The sequence below is a fragment of the Acinonyx jubatus genome, chromosome D1 (assembly GCF_027475565.1).
Source record: "Acinonyx jubatus isolate Ajub_Pintada_27869175 chromosome D1, VMU_Ajub_asm_v1.0, whole genome shotgun sequence".
Classification (NCBI taxonomy): domain Eukaryota; kingdom Metazoa; phylum Chordata; class Mammalia; order Carnivora; family Felidae; genus Acinonyx; species Acinonyx jubatus.
Window position 1 is genome coordinate 51,757,014 of NC_069390.1, and position 20,846 is coordinate 51,777,859.

The 20,846-nt window shown below is 37.3% G+C and overlaps 2 protein-coding genes across 2 annotated transcripts; both read right to left on the reverse strand.

Annotated features, from left to right (window-relative positions):
* Positions 1-336: 336 nt before the first annotated feature.
* LOC106988456 (olfactory receptor 56A3-like) lies at positions 337-2,199 on the reverse strand. The gene has a single exon (XM_015086904.3). The coding sequence runs from the start codon at positions 2,183-2,185 to the stop codon at positions 1,238-1,240; it is 948 nt and encodes a 315-aa protein (XP_014942390.3). The 5' UTR covers positions 2,186-2,199; the 3' UTR covers positions 337-1,237.
* Positions 2,200-12,464: 10,265 nt separating this feature from the next.
* On the reverse strand, positions 12,465-13,656 carry LOC113598072 (olfactory receptor 56A3-like). Its single transcript, XM_027055225.2, has one exon. It carries the CDS (start codon positions 13,654-13,656, stop codon positions 12,697-12,699), a length of 960 nt encoding a protein of 319 aa, XP_026911026.1. The 3' UTR covers positions 12,465-12,696.
* Between the last annotated feature and the right edge of the window lie 7,190 nt (positions 13,657-20,846).

Genomic DNA, 20,846 nt, shown 5'->3' on the forward strand with positions numbered 1-20,846 from the left:
TTTTGGCATTAGATGGTTTAGAGCTTTTCCTTTCATGGTATAAACAAGGACACTTACTTATAGGTTGCTACTGAGGCACAAAAGCTTATATTTAGAAAGGGTTTTCTAAAACAATTGTCCACTATTCTCAGGAGTAACTGATGAGTAACATGAAACACAATGAGACCACCTCATTTGTTTCCAAGAACCCATCCTTTTTTGGTAGCTGTTCAAGGCTTGTAATTCAGACTTTTAACTCTCTATCCAGTGCTTTCTTAAGTTTCCAGGTACCCTACTACCAGTAGGTACATTACCCCATTCCCCATTCTTTCCCATTGAGAATATATTCCTGGAACTCATATTTTATTCCTCCTAAGAAAACTTTGAGCTCCCAAAAGCCACATTTTTCTATATATTTTTGAGTCTTAATAGCTAACAGAATTCCCAGGACACAAAGTGTTCTTAGAAATTGTTCAGTTAATATGAAAAAAATGTTCAGATATTATATTTTTTATATTTAAATTATTATTACTGGATCATATACACAATCTTTGAAACCTTTAACTCGTTAGTTAAACTATTTTTGCACACCCTAGATTGAACTAAACTGTGACACTCTGGATTGAAAAGATAAATGTGCAAAGCACAAATCCATTGCGGAGGAGACTTTAAGAGTCTCTTAACTATAATCGACCTCATTGATAATTGTTGCACAAATGAGAAATCCAGGACAAAAAAACCCTGTCCTCTTGCAATGCTCATTTAGAATGATCACCCAATTGCAGACCCAGTTAGAGAGAAGTAGCAACCTTCCATATTCAGGAGTGAAATTTCACTGCTATATCTTTTTCTCCAATATGATCCCTTCTGTAGAAATAAAAGTAAGAATCCATTACATGTTACACAACTCTACCCCCAAATAGCCACAGTTGTGTATTTAAGAATGTAAAGGCATGACATAATAACAGCTGTATATTCAGGAACATAAATTTCTCATTTTGGAACCTCCCCCAAGGAATCTCAGTATTTTGTCAATATAGGATAATATGTATGGGAAAAGGCAAAAGGGGCAAAAGATATTCCTAAAGGAGAAGTGAGAAAAGGGAAACTTAACAGTGAAGCTTAAGTTTTTAAAGAAGACACAATATTCAAGTTACCCATTTTGAGATTGCAGTTCATAGATATGATTAAGCCCACTCACCCATTATTGATTCAAAACTCATTTTATGTGAGGAATGCAGAGATCCAATTGTCCTTATTACCACACTTTCTTCAGTAATCTCTGGATTCCTTGCTTGATCTCCTGGGTTCGCACCCCATACACAATAGGGTTGAGGGCTGAGAAAATGACATGGTGGAGGATGTTGAGCAAGACTGGCACATCAGGGGAGACTTTCTTCTTCACCACAAGAGTGAGCACGAAGACCAGAAGGATGGTGCTGAAGAAGAGGATAAGGATGAAGTGGGAACCACATGTGCTCAGGGCCTTGGTCACAGCACCCTCTGCCTTGAGTCTCAGCACAGCTCGCAGTATGAAGGTATAGGAGACAAAGATGAGGATGAGGTCAGATCCTAGCAGGGTCCATCCTACGACAAACTGGTAGAGGCGATTGATGGTGACATCATCACAGGAGAGCCTGGAGACAGACATATTGGCGCAGAGGCAGTTCTCAATGACATTTGTCCTACAATAATGGAGTCGGGATGATAGAATGGGGATAGGTACTGTTAAAATGCCATTCCTGGCCAAAATAAAGATAGCAGCCTTGGCTACAAATTGGTCAGTGATGATGGATGGGTACCTCAGTGGGTGGCAGATGGCTACATAGCGGTCATAGGCCATGACCATGAATGTGCAGGACTCCATGGAAAGGAAGCAATTCATGATGTACATCTGGAGGAAGCAGGCATAGAAGCTGATGGACTTGAGGTCAAACCAAAAGACGGCCAGCACCTTGGGGATGACAGTGAGGCAGACAATGATGTCCAACAGGGAGAGGAGGCTGAGCAGGTAGTACAATGGCTCATGCAGAGATGCCTCCAGCCGGATGGTGATCAGGAGAACACTATTGGCCCCCATGGCTAAAAGAAAGAGGAGGCTGAGGGGCAGGGACAACCAGAATTTCCAGCTAGGGGACCTGGCAAAACAATTCAGGAGGAAGTCTGAAATCTCAGAGGAGATGGTGCCATTTTGGTGCGCTGTCATATTTTGTCATGTATTTCTATAGATTTCTTTTAGTGATCTGTAAAATTAAGATAAAAATTGGATACTGACTCAAGACACCTGGATTTAGAAAAATTTGCTTCACCTAGGTGAAATGCACAAGCCTCAGGTTATCCAGAGCCATGTGAATTCATCTGTTTATCTTTTGTGCCTTGCTACTTGGATGATTTTACCAGTGAACAGTATAGAGAACTGAGGTAATATGGTTTACTTATACATGCTTGATTCTTTCAAGGATGATTATTAATAGAATTGTTGTATCTTTGCCAAAAGTAAAGAGAGGGACAAAATTACTTTAGAACCACTTTGTGACCAGTGAGTTGCTAAATTTGTTCTTACAAGTTTCTTCCTTTGGGTTTTGATTTTCTTTAATGGCCACATAGACTACTATATGATAATTTAACCATAACAATGTGTGCAGGTGAGTAGTTGAAACTGGCACAAATAGGGACTCAGGTGAATGTCCCTAGTTGTCCATGGCACCCCCATTCTGAGTTTTCAAATGGAGTTTAATTATATTTTAAAATGGTACCCTGAAAGTAACGTAGGATAATTTTCATTTTGTCTAAAAAGTGATTGTAATTAGGCTGGTATGGTCCTGCCAAATAACTGCCCCTCCCCTATACATGTTTATATTTGTAGGATTCTTAACTTTTGGAAGAAAGAGTCTTAAAAGGAGCCTAGGCAATAACACATAGGTATGAGAGAGTGATACCAGTCATGGAACAAGATGAAATTTGATTATTCTGATTGCAATAGTGTGAAGGTGATAAAGTCTACCTTTAAAGTTCTTTTATCCCCTTTCTGTTTCTCTTTATATCTTCAATATAATAATCCATTTTTTCTTGTCTAATAGTTCTATGCTTTGCCATGGTGGAGTGGCCACAAAGGCTGGGAGATACTGGAAGTGCAGGAGATTTCTGAAGATAAAAACCCATAGGAAAAAAACATTGAGCCTTGAGTTTTGACCTAAGGTCCTTCTCCTGTCTTGAACGCTATGTTCATTGAACTCTGTCTTTCTGCCAAACTTCTCATAGGATTCATTCACATATAGGTTTGAGGCATAACTAATAGCACTAGCTCAGACCAGTCTTTGCCACAGTGACCCACAGCATGTACAATATCAGGCTGCTGAATTTAAAATATTACCCTAAACACCATCTTCATCATTTAGGTTTAGTCATTTGATCTTTGCTTACTATATTCTCTGATTCTACTCTCTACAGAATTGTTTCAACTAACCCTTGCAAGAGAGACACAAATCTTACCATCTCCAAGAAGTTTTCCTTCTTCAAGGGTGTCAGAGTATTCTTGGAACGAATTAGGGTTTCTTTGAATGCACAGAGGTAAAAGTCTTGAAATGGGCTTTGGAGAGTACAGCCACATGGAAGAAATGGCAATTCAGACATGAGTATCCATGGAGAAGTAAAGAGGAAGAAGTATGTTCTCTTTTTCTCCTGAAGTACTTTGGGATAATTGTGTCTAGCACCAGGACAGAATTTCTGAGGACAGCCTAGGAGGACTTTTTTTATCTGTTCTTTCTACTTACTGACTCTTTCTCCTCTTTTCTCTGGAATGTTCCTACATATTCTTCATTCTACAATTGATTCAACAAGCATTGACCTACCCTAGAAGTAAAGCGTCTGAGACCATGTATGTTTTTCTTCTCCTCTCTTTCAATCTTGGATTGCAATCAGAGCTAGCCAATGAAGCATGAGGGCTGAGGACCTACAGCTAATAACTACTGGTTCCAGGTAGAGACAGAATGAAGAAGCCAAGTGAGGTTGAAGAGCAATGACAAAAGCAGAGACCCTGCAGGGCAAACTTTTTCCCAGGCTGCTGGACAGGCCCCAGCATAGCACTATGGAAGCCCTGTTTGAAGAAGGGAAGGGTTTTTAGGGACCACCTAACTCCATAAACTCAGACAGAATTGTGAGACATCTCTCCCAAGTACTTTTTCAGACATCATTGATCTGAACAGTGACAGATACCTCTATGATCTGTGCATAATTTTCTGTTTGTGGCAGCAGTAGATTTTGGAAACTCTTTAGATTGAGCTGAAATCTGAGGAACTATCTTCTGACTCTCACTAATGCTCCAACTATGTCTGTGTCCTCAGTCCTGTAGTTGTACAGATGAAATTTAGTTCCTATGTCATGATTCAAGCATTTATGGACAGATTCTTTGCCCATAACTCCTAAATTTTCATATTCACAGATGAAAACCCAAAAATTTCTAATCTGAGCTCCAAATGATATGCTTTCCTGACCCCTTCCACTCATTAATCTCCTATGAAGAAATTCCTACTCTCTGCATATCTGGCATCACCCAGGAAAAGATCCAAAGAAGCAAGAGGAGGGAAAAAGGAAAGGTCTCAGAGCACAGGTTATCACATGTACCTCCTGACCCGAGACTGGATGCAGTGTTTACTGCCCTATTTTCAGACTACTTCATCAATACTGACTCAGGAATGGAATGGAGCACAGATCTGGACTAAAGAGAAAGATCTCCTCTATGCTCTGGCTAATTTTGGTATAGCTGCGTCTCAGACACCCTCTACTCAGACTCACTTACAGAGCATGGAGCAGGGGTCTGCCTCCACTGATATTGGAGTTTCAGTTAGTTCCTGAAGTATCTGTGGATAGTTATAACTCCAGAGCCTTAGGGACTTTGCCCTCTTGGAACTTTCCATCCCTAATTCCTTGTGCCTAGAATGTCCTCCTGGGACAGACAGGCAGGCAGGTAGAAGAAGCAAATGATTTTATTTCTCTCTAAAAGGAAGGAGCTCTGGTAATCCAGCCCAACATGGACTGTGTTCTGTACGCAGTCAGTCTCCTGGGGGTAGAGGTCTTACATCAATCCATCCATGTTCACAGTATTTGCATGTGCACACTTGGTGCCCTCCATGGGTCCAATAAGCTCGCTCAGAAGTTCTCATGGGCTTCCAGAACACAATTTTTAGATAGGTACCCTCCAAACCATCCTAATGAATGTATTCATACTAACTTATCGTGACTTTTCTCATTGCATTATAATGATGAAAATGCAAGAGAAACCTGAAAACCATATTCCTGAGAAAATGCAGTATGTTTTTCAGAGAGAAAAGTCAATAGAAATGTTCCCTTTAGTGAGAAAAATTTAAGTAGGATGTATGTATAACTGTGTATTAGGAACCATGATTGTTCTTTTTTTTAACTTTCATTTTGAACTTCATGTGAATTTTTCATACTCTTCCATAATTGGAGCAAACATGATTGGTTTCTTTATTATATATTTATTTTCATTAGTTTTTTTTTATTTGAGTGTAGTTGACAGATAAATTTCCACTAGTTTTGGATGTGTAACAATGTGTTTCGACAAGCCTATCCATTATGCTATGGTCACCACAAGTGTAGCTACAATCTGTCACCATACAGAGCTTTTACAGTATCATTGACTATATTCCCTATAATGTGCCATTGTCATCTGTCTCTTGAAAGCCCTTCTTTTGATTTATTTTTATTCTTTCTTCTGTGTATCTCAATATCGCTCTTATTTCTCTTTTCCCTCAGAAAGTAAAAACTCCGGGATTCTTAAAATACACCTAATTAATATTAAGTATGCTTATTTAGCTACTGGTATGCTTAGGGGAGAAAAGGTTGGATGTTGAATTTATATAAATGTCATTGGGTTATAGATCGGATGTAAACACTAAATCTTAAACATCTGTCCATGCTTTTCTGTGTACACCCACTTCATTCTTTCTGACTGCTGTTCTATTTCCAATATGTGCATTTTTCCTTTTTATGGAAGTAGTCAACACCCAAGTGAACTATAATTGTACTAAAAATAATGTTGTTGTCAATTTCCTTGTACACCTTCTCTTATAGACCTAAAGTAGACAGATGTGGAGGATTTTTTTCAGTTATAACATAAAAATATTTAATTTAACTAGGAATTACCAAATTTCTCTCCAAAGTATTTAAATATCTCAATAGAAATCCTAAATTTTCTTTATTTTACACATTCCTTACACCATTTGATGCTATTATCTTTTCTTTAAAAAAACTAGATGGATGTAATTCGTATCTTATTATATTTAATTTATTTTTCATCTGATAAGTGAGCATTGTTCATATACTGTTCAGCCATTAGTGGCAGTGACTTATGTGTCCACATCCTTTACCTGATTTTTCTATTAATTTTTGTTTTGCTTACAAACTTATAAAACTCTGTGCATATTTTATTTATTATTTTTATTCTTATTTATTTATTTTTATTTAAGTAATCTCTCTACCCAATGTGGGCTCAAACACATGACCTCAACATCAAGAGTCGCATGGACCGAGCCAGCTTGGTTCCCCTCTGCATATTTTAAATACTAGAGCCTCTTGATGGATAGATATTGCTAGTACCTTCTCTAGTCTGTTATAAAGCTTTCAATTTTAGCGTCTGCAGTCCATTACTCAATGGACATCTCTCAATTTGACCAAGGCAAAATCTCTATGTTTCTAGAAATAGAGTTTCTCCATGGATCTTATTTAGGGGAACATTCTACAAGATCACAAAGATGCTTCTTTTATTTGGTTTTATTTATTTATTTTTTTAAAACTCAGTGCATTAGGTTTCATATTGATGTATTTAAGTCTGTGGTTTACATTGTGAAGAGTAAGAGTGGTATTAGGTTATTACAAACTGATACATTCACAACAACTGTGAAAATATGAAATACTGTGTTGCCTGTTTTATAAATATTGTCTACTTTGAGTCCGCTAGTACCTCAGCACTACCCTGGCCACTCTTCTGGTGGCTCCTAGACTTCTCATGATCCCTGAAGTGTGGGTTACTGCCAACAGGGTGGGGTCCATCAATGGCAGTTACAGTGCATGGTCTGAACACCCTCTGTTTTGTTGAGGGAGGTGCTGTACCAGTTCTGCTTATAGTGTTAACTAATAATTTTTATCTTTCTTATCTTTATCTCTTTATCTTGTGTATATTTTTAACTTTCTAACTCTATATAGAGATGAGTATTTGATTCCCCACTAATTTGAGAAGTCTGCTTTATTGTATACCACATTTCATGCACACATGGCTGTGTATATGATCCATCATTGTGTGTTTGTTTTCACTTACTACAGCAATCCACGTTATTTGTATTACTATTGCTTTGTTGTATGTACTGTTCTATGGTTGGGTGAGTTCCCATTTGAATCTATCCAAACATTTTTAGGTTTTACAAAAATTTGGTAGATTATTATTTTCTACATGTGTTTTATAATTAGCATCACTTGTGCCTTATTCATTTGGTTACGAGTAAGTCACTGGAGCCAGCGCTGATTGAGCAGGAGGGAAACTGGACTCAGCTTCTGTATGGGAGGAGTGTTAAAGAATTTGTGGCCATATTAAAACCTCCATATGTGATGCTAATTTTTCTTTTTAAAATCATTTTTTTGTTTTTTTCTAAAATTGCTTTATTTCTGACTTACTTTTGTTTCTACTCCATCCTTTTCTTAAAAAAATTTTTTTAAATGTTTTTTTATTTTTGAGATACAGAGACAAAGCACAAGCAGGTGGGTGGGGGGGGGGCAGAAGAGAGAGGGAGACACAGAATCCAAAGCAGGATCCATGCTCTGAGCTGTCAGCATAGAGCCAGATGTGGGGTTAGAACCCATAACTGTAAGATCATGACCTGAGCCAAAGTCGGCACTTAACCGACTGAGCCACCCAGGCACCCTAACCCATCCTTTTATTTTCAACTTCCAATCCCCAAAATACCACCAGCATACATCAGACTCTCAGTGTCCATTTAGGATGTCACCAAAGGTGGTATGTGACCTTCACTCAACCTTTAGAATGGACTGTTTTCCTCTGATACCATAATATATCCAGAAGGTTTTTTTTTTAACACCTGATTTGTTTCTTTACAATACTTTCAACTTCAGTCTTACATTTTAAAAAGTTTTGAGCAGTTATTCATGTCACTTTCTTTAAGTATGTTCCTGTTGTATTTATTTACCTCATCATGTGACTCTTATTAGACCAAATTATATTTTGACATGCTCTCATATCATCTCTCAGCCATTCTCTCCTCCTTCTTTCTGTGTCTTCTGAACTTTATGTAACAGGACTACAAATGTCCTTGGTCTGATCCAACTCATTAACATGCACTCAGCTTTATTTATTCTGTTATTCAGCTCATCCCCTGACTGCTTTATAGCAACTGCTTTATTTTTTAAAACAATTAGTTTTTTTCTTATAACTGAATATCCAACTTCATATTTCCAGTATCTTTCATTAAGTCTCTGAGGACATTTTATCACTCCTCTCAAAGTAGGATATTTTGGTTTGATAACTTTTACTATTATATTCTTTTTTCTATTTCATTGATCCTGTTATATTGTTCGTTTCTTTTCCTTATTTTGGGTTAAATTTATTCTTCTTTATGTTGTTGTTTTTAGTGGTTGAATTTGGTCATTGTTTGCAGGTGTAGTGTTTCAAAAATAAGAATTTCATGCTACATATGTGTGTCCAGTAGAATTGACTCATGAACAAATGGATTTGAAGTGTGGGGACGTCCTTTATGGGGATTTTTTTTTTCAATAAATGAAATATAACACTATAAATGTATTTTCTCTCTTTTTTATTTTGTTAACATTTTCTTTTCTCTAGCTCAGTTTATTGTAAGAATAGAGTATATTATACATAACATACAAAATGTGAGTTGGTTGATTGATTAGGTTACTGGCAAGTCTTCCAGTCACAATAGGCTATTAGTTGATAATATTAGTTGATATTAGTTAATATTAGTTGATAAGTTTTTGGAGAGTCAGAATTTATACCTGAATGTTTTACTGTGTGGAGGATGGACACCTCTAACCCTGACAGTGTTCAAGGGTCAGCGTTATTGCATTAGTGGCATTTTAAAAATTTCACACGTTGTAGTTTAATTATTTTTTAGTTCAAAATTCTTTTGCCTCTTTATTTGGATTTCTTTCTCTCGTGGATTATTTAGAAGTGTCTTTTTAAGTTTTCAAATATTTTGGTCTTATTTTAGAGATCACTTCATATTGGTATCTAATTTCATTCCACTATAGTCAGAAAATATATGCTTCATGAATTCTTTTACGTGTACTGGAATTCGTATGATGGCCCAGAATATGACCTATTTTGGTAAATGTTCAGTGTGTTTGAAATATTGTATATTCTGCTGTTGTGTTTGGCTTTGAAACTCATCTTTTCTGGTATTACAATATTCATTCCAGTTTTCTTTCTTTTTTTAATTTTTAGTTTTAATTCCAGTATTGTTAACATACGGTGTTGTATTAGCGTCAGGTGTACATACAGTGATTCAGCAATTTTACACATTGCTCAGTGCTCATTTCGATAAGAGTACTCTTTAAATTTTAAAATCTTTATTTTATGTTTTTATTTATTTATTTATTTATTTATTTATTTATTTATTTATTTATTTTGAGAGGGAGAGAGTGAGCGTGCGCGCGAGAGCGTGAAGTACACAAGTGCATGAGTGGGGGAGGGGCAGAGAGAGAGGGACTGAAAGCAATCCTAAACAGGCTCCCATGGTCAGTGTGGAGCCCGATGTAGGGTCAGACTCAGGAATCCTGAGATCATGACCTGAGCCAAAATCAAGAGTGGGCTGCTTACATGACTGAGCCACCCAGGCACCTTAGGATAAGTGTACTGTTAATCCCCATCACCTCTTTCACCCATCTCCCCCCCCCCCCCCCCCCACCGCCCCTCTGGTAACAATCAGTTTGTTTTCTATAGTTCAGAGTCTGTTTCTTGGTTTGTTTCTTTCTTTTTTCTTTTGATTGGTGTTGTTATTAGTGCTGTATATTTTCCCATCCTTTCACTTTTAACATGTTTGTTTTTGTATGAGGTGCATTTAATGTGAGCAGTGCTTAAATGAGTTGTTTTTTCTCCTTGGTCTGACTATTTCTGCCTTTTAATTGGGTATTTAGTTTATTTATACTTATTTTAAATCATGGGTGTGGTTGGGTTCAAATGTATCGTTTTGGCTTTCTCTTTTTCTTTTCTCCTCTTTCCCCCCCCTTTTTTTTTTTGGATTATTCTTTAAGACATTTCATTCTATCTTCTTTTCTTATGAGTTTTAACTATTTTGGAGGCTTGCTTTAGAGACTTAGAGATTAGATTGATTTAGAGATTTAGAGATTATAGTTCACATCTCTAATTACAGTCTATCTTCAAGGGGTAATATATTATTTTGTGTATTATGTAATAACTTAACAGTGATCTAATTCCTTCCTGGCATATGCTATTATTTTCATACATTGTACTTTTTTGTATGTTATAAATTAAATACTTCATTATTATTTTTGCAACAAGCAAGTAAAGGCATTTAAGTAATAAAATAACCTTACATATTTACCCATGTAGTAACAAATTCTAATGCTTTTCATTCTTTTGTTTAGATCTATATTTACATCTGATAATATTTTCCTTCTGGATAAAGAAACTTTACAAATGTTGGTAGTGTGAGCCTGCTATAGAAAAATTATTGTTTTTTTTGTTTAAAAAAAGCATTTATGTTTTAAGAGTATTACTGAGAGATACAGAATTCTAGCTTAACAAGATTTTTCTTTCAGTTTTAAGATATTGCTCTATTGTCTTCTTACTTGCATTGTTTCTGATAAGATCTGCTGTCATCCTAAATTTAGACAATTGTGATGTGTCTTTTTAAAAAATGTTTATCTGTTTTTGAGAGACCAAGAGAGAGAGAGAGAGAGAGCATGAGAGGGAGTGGGACGGGGGCAGAGAGAGAGGGAAACAGAGGATCTCAAGCAGGCTATGGGCTGATAGCAAAGAGCCAGATGCAGGGCTTGAACCCATGAATGGCAATAGAACTGAGCCCACGATTAACCAACCAAGCCACCCAGGCACCAATGTGATGTGTCTTTTGATCTGGATTTACATTTTTTTCCTTTATCATTTCTTCTGAGCAGTTTGATTATGATGTACCCCTAGTAAAATTATATTCATTTTTCTTATTTTTGGGTTTCATTGAGCTTCTTGGAACTCTGGGTTTATAATTTTTATCAGATTTGGAAACTTGCAGCCATAATTTTTTCAAATATATTTTATGTCCCTTCTTTTGTTAAGATGGTGCCTTGAAACTACAAAAATATCTTTATGTATACTGACAGAACAATGATACATACGTAAGAATTATTTCTCTACCCGTTGTTCTAACTTTTCATTGATAAACCCTTACATTTTATAATGGGACCACATGGGCCCATACATTTTGTAATGCATTTTACACACTAAGTTGTTTATATACACAGGGGCCCCATACTTCTACAGGTAACCTTGAATAAAGTTGACTGTAGCTTCTTAATTGTTCACAATCTATTTTGAAGTGCTTTCTTCTGGGATTCTCTTGTATTTTCTTCTCATCCACTGACCACTACTTCATGTTTTCTCCATGTTAATCTCTTGATACCAGAAGGTAAGGATGATATGGGGTCTTTTTGGTGTGCTTTCTTATGTTCTTATTCTATATTCTTTCCTTTGGCCATTCCATCTACTCCCATGGCTTCAATGAGGATCTGTGGTATATCCCAAGTGCACATCTTTATTTCTTCCAAGGGTACATCTTACTTGAATATGAAACCTATAAGTCCAAGTATTTATTATATACTTCCACTTGAATATCCCATGTGCATTCAAATTCAAAGTTCCTAAAAATATACTTTTGCTCTTACGGCTAAGCCCCCACCTGCCCTATGGAGATGTTCCATACAATGCTCAGATCATGGAATGTGGCATGAAATAGAGTCTCCCTCACACATGATACCTAATATAAAAACTCATATAGAAAACAGACCATATCTGAATTATATTCCTAGGAACTAGCCTACATTCAGTTATTTCTCCAACATTTATTAAACCATTAATTCACAAATATCATGGGTCTATACCATATGCCAAACACTGTTTGGGCTGGAGATACATCAGGCAAAAATTCTTGTCCTGGTGCTCCTTAAACGTTAGTGAATGTAGGCTGACTAAACAAGTTGATGAACTTTTATGGTCATTAGATAGTGATAAATGCTGTGCAGAACAGGGAAACAGAGAAGATGTTGGGACATATTCTGTGCTTTAGGGGAATATTGTTAGGTATTAAACACTGTGGTCATAGAGACCCGTTGGACCTGGGGAAGGAGCTATGTAGACGGAGGAACAATAAGCAAATATTTCCAGAGACGGAACTGTGGTTCATGTTTTTGAGAAGCTGTTAGGGAGGCAGTTCTGACCAAAGGACTTGAGGACAAAGTCAGGTAGGGAAAGGAGGGCCATATCCTTAGTCTCTTCAGAAAACCATGGTGGGTAAGAAGTGTGATGTGACTGTGGGTAAAGGGAAACCATATAGTTTTTATCATCAGGCATGCCCCAATGAGAAGATTAAGACTATTTCTATCTCCCTGTCCCTGCCTTCTGATTGTAGTTTTGAGAAGAGCCAAGCAAGAGCATGATTACTTTCTGTTCTCTCTTGCCCTCCTCAGTAATTTCCTAATCCCCTCTTTAATCTCCTGAGTTCGTACCCCATAGACAATGGGGTTGAGAGCTGCAGGAATTACATGGTGTAACACATTAAGTAAGACAGGGATATCAGGGGAAATTTTTTTCTTGGCAATGTGGGTAAAAACAAAAACTAGCAGGATGGTGCTGAAGAAGAGGATGAGGATGAAGTGAGAGCCACAAGTGTTCAGAGCTTTGGCAGCTGCCCCTTTTGTCTTAAGTCTAAGAACGGCTCGTAGGATGAAGGTATAGGAGAAGATGATGAGGGTCAGGTCAGAGCCCAGTAGAGTCCAGGCCAGAATTAACTGGAAAATTCTGTTAAGGGCAATATTATCACAGGAGAGCTTGGACACAGAGAGATTGGCACAGATACAATTATCAATTATATTTTTTCCACAATAATGGAGCCGGGCAGAGAGGATGGGAATGAATATAGTAAGAAGTGCATTTCTGGCCAAAGTAAAAATGGCAGCTTTGGCTACGAAATGGTCAGTGATGATGGATGGGTACCTCAGTGGGTGGCAGATGGCTACATAGCGGTCATAGGCCATGACCATGAATGTGCAGGACTCCATGCCAAGGAAGCAATTCATGATGTACATCTGGAGGAAGCAGGCATAGAAGCTGATGGACTTGAGGTCAAACCAGAAGATGGCCAGGACCTTGGGGATGACAGTGAGGCAGAGCACGATATCCAATAGTGACAGGAAACTGAGCAGGTAATACATGGGTTCATGCAGAGAGGCTTCCAGCCAGATGGTGATCAGGAGAACACTATTGGCTCCCATGGCCAGGAGAAAGAGGAGGCTGAGTGGCAGGGACAACCAGAGCTTCCAGCTGGGGGACCTGACAAAACAATTCAGGAGGAAGTCTGAAACCTGAACGGAGATGGTGCCATTTTGATGTGCTGTCATATTTTGTCATATATTTCTATAGCTTTCTTTTAGTGACCTATAAAATTAGGATAAAAATTAGCTACTGACTTAAGACACATGAATTTAGAACAATTTGCTTCATCTAGGTGAAACTTGTGATTCCTAGCAGGTCATACAGATCCATTTGATATCACCTGTACATCCTTCGTGGTATGTTACTCAGAAATTTCTAGTACTAAACAATAGATGACTGTGATAATATGGTTCATTTATACGTGTTTGATTTTTTCTTAAAAAAATTTTTTTTAATGTCTACTTATTTTGGAGACAGAGAGACAGAGCATGAGAAAAGGAGAGGCAGAGAGAGAGGGAGACACAGAATCCAAAGCAGGCTCCAGGCTCTGAGCCATCAGCACAGACCCCAATACAGGGCTCGAACCCAACCGACTGAGCCACCCAGGCACCCCTGATTTTCTTTTAAATAGAAAGTCATTTCTTTGCAGAAACATAAAGAAAGGGAAAATTGCTTAGGAACTCATTTGTTTTAGCTGAGTGTCTAAATTTGTACTTGTAAGTTTCTTCCTTATTTTTTTTTTGACCGCATAGACTATCATATGACATATAAATACACAATATGCCCTGCTAAGTAGCAAAACCTGGGCCAAGTAAGGACTCAGATACATGACTGTCTCTCATGCACCCCCATGCACATGTAATCCTTGGGCAGGTTTCCAGAAATCTGGAATATTTCTTTCTCTTGCACTTACACTCTGACTCCTGCTTCCACTTCTCTGAGTATAATTTTCTTCTTAGTTTCTTTTCATGTTGTGTCTATTATTGTTGTTTTCTATTATTATTATTATTATTATTATTATTATTAATTTTTATTGTAGGGACCACTGAACTCCAGTGTCTCAGAGAACTTTAAACATCTCTCCTAAACATTGTTTAGGACATTATTGTGTGCATCCAGTGACGGATACCTCAGTGATCATCTGGGCATAATTCTCTGTTTTTGCAGCATAGTTTTAGAGATTCTTTAGATTGAGCTTAAACTGAGGAACCACTTTCTTACTCCCACTGACCCCAGTTGTGGTCTCTGTCTTCAACTTCTAATGTTATTTACATTAAATTTAATTCCTCCCCCATGATTCAAGCATTTGTGGGCAGGTTGTTTGCCATAAAGCCACTACATTTTAGCGTGTACAGTTGAAAACTCCGAATCATCTAAAGTAAGCGCCAGATGATACGCTCTCCAGGCTTCCTACCCCCATCCCCATTCATCTCCTATGGACAAATTCCTGCCCCTCTGCATCTCTGGCAGCACCCAGAAAAATACGTAAAAAGGCAAGAGAACAGCAAAAGGGAAGGTTCCAGAGTACAGTTTCTCACACGTGCCTCCTGATCTGAGACAGCATGTGGTCTCTCCTATCCTGTTTTCGCACTACTTTTACAGTAGTGACTCAGAAATGGAACGGAGCACAGATCTGGACTAAAGAGAAATGTCTCCCCCCACCATGCCCAGTGTTCTGCCTACTCCTGGTATAGCTGCCCCTCAGGCACCCTCTATCCAGACTCACTTACAGAGGATGTGAGCAGGGGTCTGGCTCCACTGATATTGGAGTTCTGGCTAGTTCCTGAAATAGCTGGGTGTAGTTATAACTCCAGAGCATCAGGGACTTTGCCCTTAGGGAACTTCTCCATCCCCATTTCCCTGTGCTTAAAAGGCCCTCCTGGGAGACAAGCAGGCAGGTAGGAGAAGAAAATGTTTTTCTTTCTCTCTAAAAGAAAGGAGCTCTGGTAATCCAGCCCAACATTGACTGCGTCCTGTAGGCAGTTAGTCTCCTGGGACTCGGGGTCTTATATCCATCCATCCATCCATCCGTCCATCCATCCATTCATCCATCCACGTTCACACTCGTTTGCACAGGCACACTGGGTGTCCTCCATGGGTCTAATAATCTCACTCAGAAGTTCCAATGGGCTTCCTGCAGCCCATTGTCAGATAGGTGCCTCCCAAACCATGCTATTAAATGGACTGATGTAAATTTATAATGACTTTCATCATGGCGTTATAATGATAAGAATGCAAGAGTAACTTGGAAAAAATATTCCTGAGAAAATGCAATGTGTTTTTAAAAGAGAGAGTCCTATCATGATTTTTGCTGTAATGGAAGATTTTTCAAATGGGATGTGTATACAACTGTATACTAGGAAACAGGAGTCGTTTCTATTTCATTTTGAGCCTCATGTGAATTATTCCCATCCTCAAATTATGGGAGCAAGCATCATCAGTTTGTTTTTTCTTTCTTACGTTTCAGTTTAAAAACTTGATTGTAGTTGACACACAATGTTGCGTTAGTTTCAGGTGTACAACATGGTGATTCGACAAGTGTATACAGTTAAGTTATACTGCACTCATCACAGGTATAGCTACCATCTGTCACCATATAACACATGTACAATAGCATTGACCGTGTTCCTTGGGCTGTGCTGTCAGTATCAGTTTCTTTAAAGGCCTTCTCTTGCTTTATTTTTATTTCCCTGTCTCCTGTATATCTCAACCTCACCCAATATCTTCTCTTTAGAAAAGTGATAGCTACAGTGTGATTAAAATATGTAATAATTAGAATTATTCTTAAGTATGCTTATATGGCTACATGTTCACCTATGGGAAAATGATTTGGACTGAATTTTATAAATAATATTGGATCATATATCTGATAATAAATCTGTCATTCTTTTTTTTCACTCAATAGTAAATCATAAACAACTGTCCCTGTTGCTGTTGTAAGTCCACTTCATTCTTTTTGATTTCGGTTTAATTACAATTATGTGCCTTTTCGTTTTTTTTTTTTTAAAGTAATCTATACCCAAATGACCTATAATTAATTCTTAACCAAAAAATACTGTTACGTCAGATTCCTTGTATACTTATATTATAATCCTAAAATAGGTAATGTGTAGGAGTGTGATTTTTTTTAGTTATAACATGTAAAAATATTTAATTTCACTAGGAATATCAAATTTGTCGCCCAAAATATTTACAAAATCTCAGTATAAATTCCTAAAGTGTATTTATTTTTCATATTCCATATACCATTTCATGCTACATTAAAAAAAGTAGGTGGATGTAAAAGAGTATTTTATTATTTTTAATCCGATTTTCTCCTGATAAGTAAGCATTGTTCATATAATGTTTAGCCATTTTTGGTTTGCATGCTGTTTATTATATTTGATATCCTTCAGCTGTTTTTTCCACTCATTTTGTTTTTCGTGCATATCGACAAAATCCCTGTGCATATTTTAAATATTAGAGCCTCCTGTTGGCTAGATATTGCTAGTATCTCCTCTAATCTGTTATAAAGCTTTCAATTTGTGTCTGCGGTTCATTATTAAATGCACATTTTTCAATTTGACCAAGTCAAAATCTCTACTTTTCTATGAATAGATATTCTCCAGATCACAAAGGTACTTTTGTTTATATGTTTTTGTTTGTGTAATATTTTCAAAGCATGCATTATGTTTTATACTGATGTATATAAACGTGGTTGTGGTTTATTTTATCAAGAGTCAGGAGTGGTATGAAGTTAGTATGCCCTGATATGTACACAGCAGTGCAAATATCAAATACTATCTTGCTATTTTTGTAACTATCCTCTACTTTGAGACCCCTAGCACCTCAATGCTACCCTGGGCACTCTCATGGTGTCTCTTAGACCTCCCCATGATCCATGAGGTGTGGGGTACTGCCAGCAGAGTGGGGCCATCCGTGCCTGGTTCCAGAGGAGGGTCTGACTCTTTTCTGTTTTGTTGGTGGAGGTTACTAAGTATTTTGAATACCCTTTTAATTTAATGTGTTGAATGACTTTGTTTCTTCATACACAGATAAATAATTTATCCTTTTTTTCACTAATTTGAGCTGGCAGCTTTATTATATACCAAGTTTTGTGCACGCATAGCTGTGTTTCTGTTTCATCATTGGTGTCTTTGACTTCCCTTACAACAATCCCACATTATTTTTATTACTATTGCTTGTAGTTTACTGTGATAAGGCAGGTTGAGTTTCATTTAAAATGGATCCAAATGTGATACTTTAAAATATTTTTTAAATATTTTTTTTAATATTTAGATTTTTATTTTCTATGTGTATTTTATAATCAGTATCTCTTGTGCCATAATCTGTTAGTTATGAGTGAGTCCTTGGAGCCAGTCCAGATTAAGTAGGACTTCCTATGGGAGGAGTGCAAAAGAATGTGTGGCCATCATAAGATCTCCAGACCTAGTGTTAATTTTTATCTTTCATGACTTAAGTCCAGCCATCTGACCTGTGGACTCTTGTCTGTTGGGAGATTTTTGATTACTGATTCAATTTCCTTTCTGGTCATGGGTCTGTTCAAATTTTCTATTTCTTCCTGTTTCAGTTTTGTTAGTTTATATGTTTCTAGGAATTTATCCATTTCTTCCAGACTGCCCAATTTGCTGGCATATACTTTTTTTCTAATATTCTCTTATAATTGTATTTCTGGGGTGTATTTTGTGATCTCATTCATAATTTTACTTATTTGGCTCCTTTCTCTTCACTTTTTGATAAGTTTGGCTAGAATGTTTATTGATTTTGTTAATTCTTTCAGAGAACCTACTCCTAGGGTTGTTTGTTTGTTTGTTTTTTGATCTGTTGTACTGTCTTTTAATTTTTTTCTGTATCATTTATGGTTGTTCCAACTGTTATAATTTCCCTTATTCTTCTGGTTTTGGGCTTTTTTTGCTATTATTTTTCCAGCCCCTTTGGCTATAAGTTTGGGTTGTGTATTTGAGACTCTTCTTGCTTCTTGAGGTAGGTCTGTATCACTATATACTTCCCTTTATGACCACCTTTGTTGCATCACAAATGTTTTGGTCTGTCGTGTTTTCATTTTCATTTGTTTCCGTGTAGTTGTTTTTTTTTTTTAATTTCTTCTTTAATATCCTGGTTAAACAATTTATTCTTTTATGTTTTTGTTTTTTAATTTTATATTTCAGACAGAGTGAGAGAAAGAGCATGAGCAGGGGAGGGGCAGAGAGATAAAGACAAAATCTGAAGCAGGCTCTAGGCTTTGATTGTCAGCACAGAGCCCCACGTGGGGCTCAAAGTCACTAGCAGTGAGTTCATGAGTAAAGTCGGACACTTAACCAACTCTTCCACCAAGGTGCTCTAATCCACTTATTCTTTTTTTATTAATTTGTTTCCATTTTTATTTTTTTAGTTTAAATTTATATCCAAGTTAGTTAGCATATAGTGCAACAATGATTTCAGGAGTAGATTTCTTAATGCCCCTAACCCATTAGCCCATCCCCCCCGCACAACACCTCCAGTAACCCTCTGTTTGTTCTCCATATGTAAGTCTTTTATGTTTTGTCCCCCTCCCTGTTTTTATGTTATTTTTGCTTCCCTTCCCTTGTGTTCATCTGATATGTGTCTTAAAGTCTTCATATGAGTGAGTCATGTGATATTTGTCTTTCTCTGACTGACTGATTTGACTTAGCATAATACCCTCTAGTTCCATCCACGTAGTTGCAAATGGCAAGATTTCATTCTTTTTGGATGTATATATTACCCCACATCTTCTTTATCCATCCATCCATCGATGGACTTTTGGGCTCTTTCCATACTTTGGCTATTGTTGATACTGCAGCTATAAACATGGGGTTGCATGTGTCCCTTCAACACAGTACACCTGTATCCCGTGGATAAATGCCTAGTGGTGCAATTGCTGGGTCGTAGGGTAGTTCTATTTTTAGTTTTTTGAGGACACTCCATACAGTTTTCCAGAGTGGCTGCACCAGCTTGCATTGCTACCAACAATGCAAAAGAGATCCTTTTTCTCTGCATCCTCACCAACATCTGTTGTTGCCTGAATTGTTAATGTTAGCCATGCTGACAGGTATAAGGTGGTATCTCATGGTGGTTTTGATTTGTATTTCCCTGATGATGAGTGTTGTGGAGCATTTTTTCATGTGTCGGTTGGCCATCTGGATGTCTTCCTTGGAGAAGTGTCTATTCATGTCTTTTGCCCATTTCTTCACTCGATGATTTGTTTTTTGGGTGTTGAGTTTCATAAGTTCTTTATAGATTTTGGATATTACTTTTATCTGATATGTTGTTTGCAAATATCTTCTCCCATTCTGTCAGTTGCCTTTTAGTTTTGCTGATTGTTTCCTTCGCTGTGCAGAAGCTTTTTATTTTGATGAGGTCCCAATAGTTCATTTTTGCTTTTGTTTTCCTTGCCTCCAGAGATGTGTTGAGTAAGAAGTTGCTGCGGCCAAGGTCAAAGAGGTTTTTGGCTGCTTTCTCCTCGAGGATCTTGATGGCTTCCTGTCTTACATTGAGGTCTTTCATCCATTTTGAGTTTATTTGTGTATGGTGTAAGGAAGGGTCCAGGTTCATTCTTCTGCGTGTCGCTGTCCAGTTTTCCCAGCACCACTTGCTGAAGAGACTGTCTTTAATCCATTGGATATTCTTTTCTGCTTTGTCAAAGATTAGTTGGCCATATGTTTGTGGGTCCATTTCTGGGTTCTCTATTCTGTTCCATTGATCTGAGTGTCTGTTCTTGTGCCAGTACCATACTGTCTTGATGATTACAGCTTGGTAGTATAGCTTGAAGTCTGGGATTGTGATGCCTCCTGCTTTGGTTTTCTTTTTCAAGATTGCTTTGACTATTCGGGGTCTTTTCTGGTTCCATACAAATTTTAGGGTTATTTTTCTAGCTCTGTGAAGAATGCTGGTGTTATTTTGATAGGGATTGCATTGAATATGTAGATTGCTTTGGGTAGTACTGACATTTTAACAATGTGTGTTCTTACTATCCAGGAGAGTGGAATCTTTTTCCATTTCTTTGTGTCTTCTTCAGTGTCTGTCATAAGCTTTCTATAGTTCTGTGTATAGATTTTTCACATCCTTGGTTAGATTTATTCCTAGGTATTTTATGGTTTTTTGGTGCAATTGTAAATGGGATCGATTCCTTGATTTCTCTTTCTGTTGCTTTATTGTTGGTATATAGGAATGCAACCGATTTCTGTGCATTGATTTTATATTCTGCAACTTTGCTGAATTCATGAATCAATTCTAGAAGTTTTTTGATGGAGCCTTTTGGGTTTTCCATATAGAGTATCATGTCATCTGTGAAAAGTGAAAGTTGACCACCTCCTGGCCGATTTGGATGCCTTTTATTTCTTTGTGTTGTCTGATT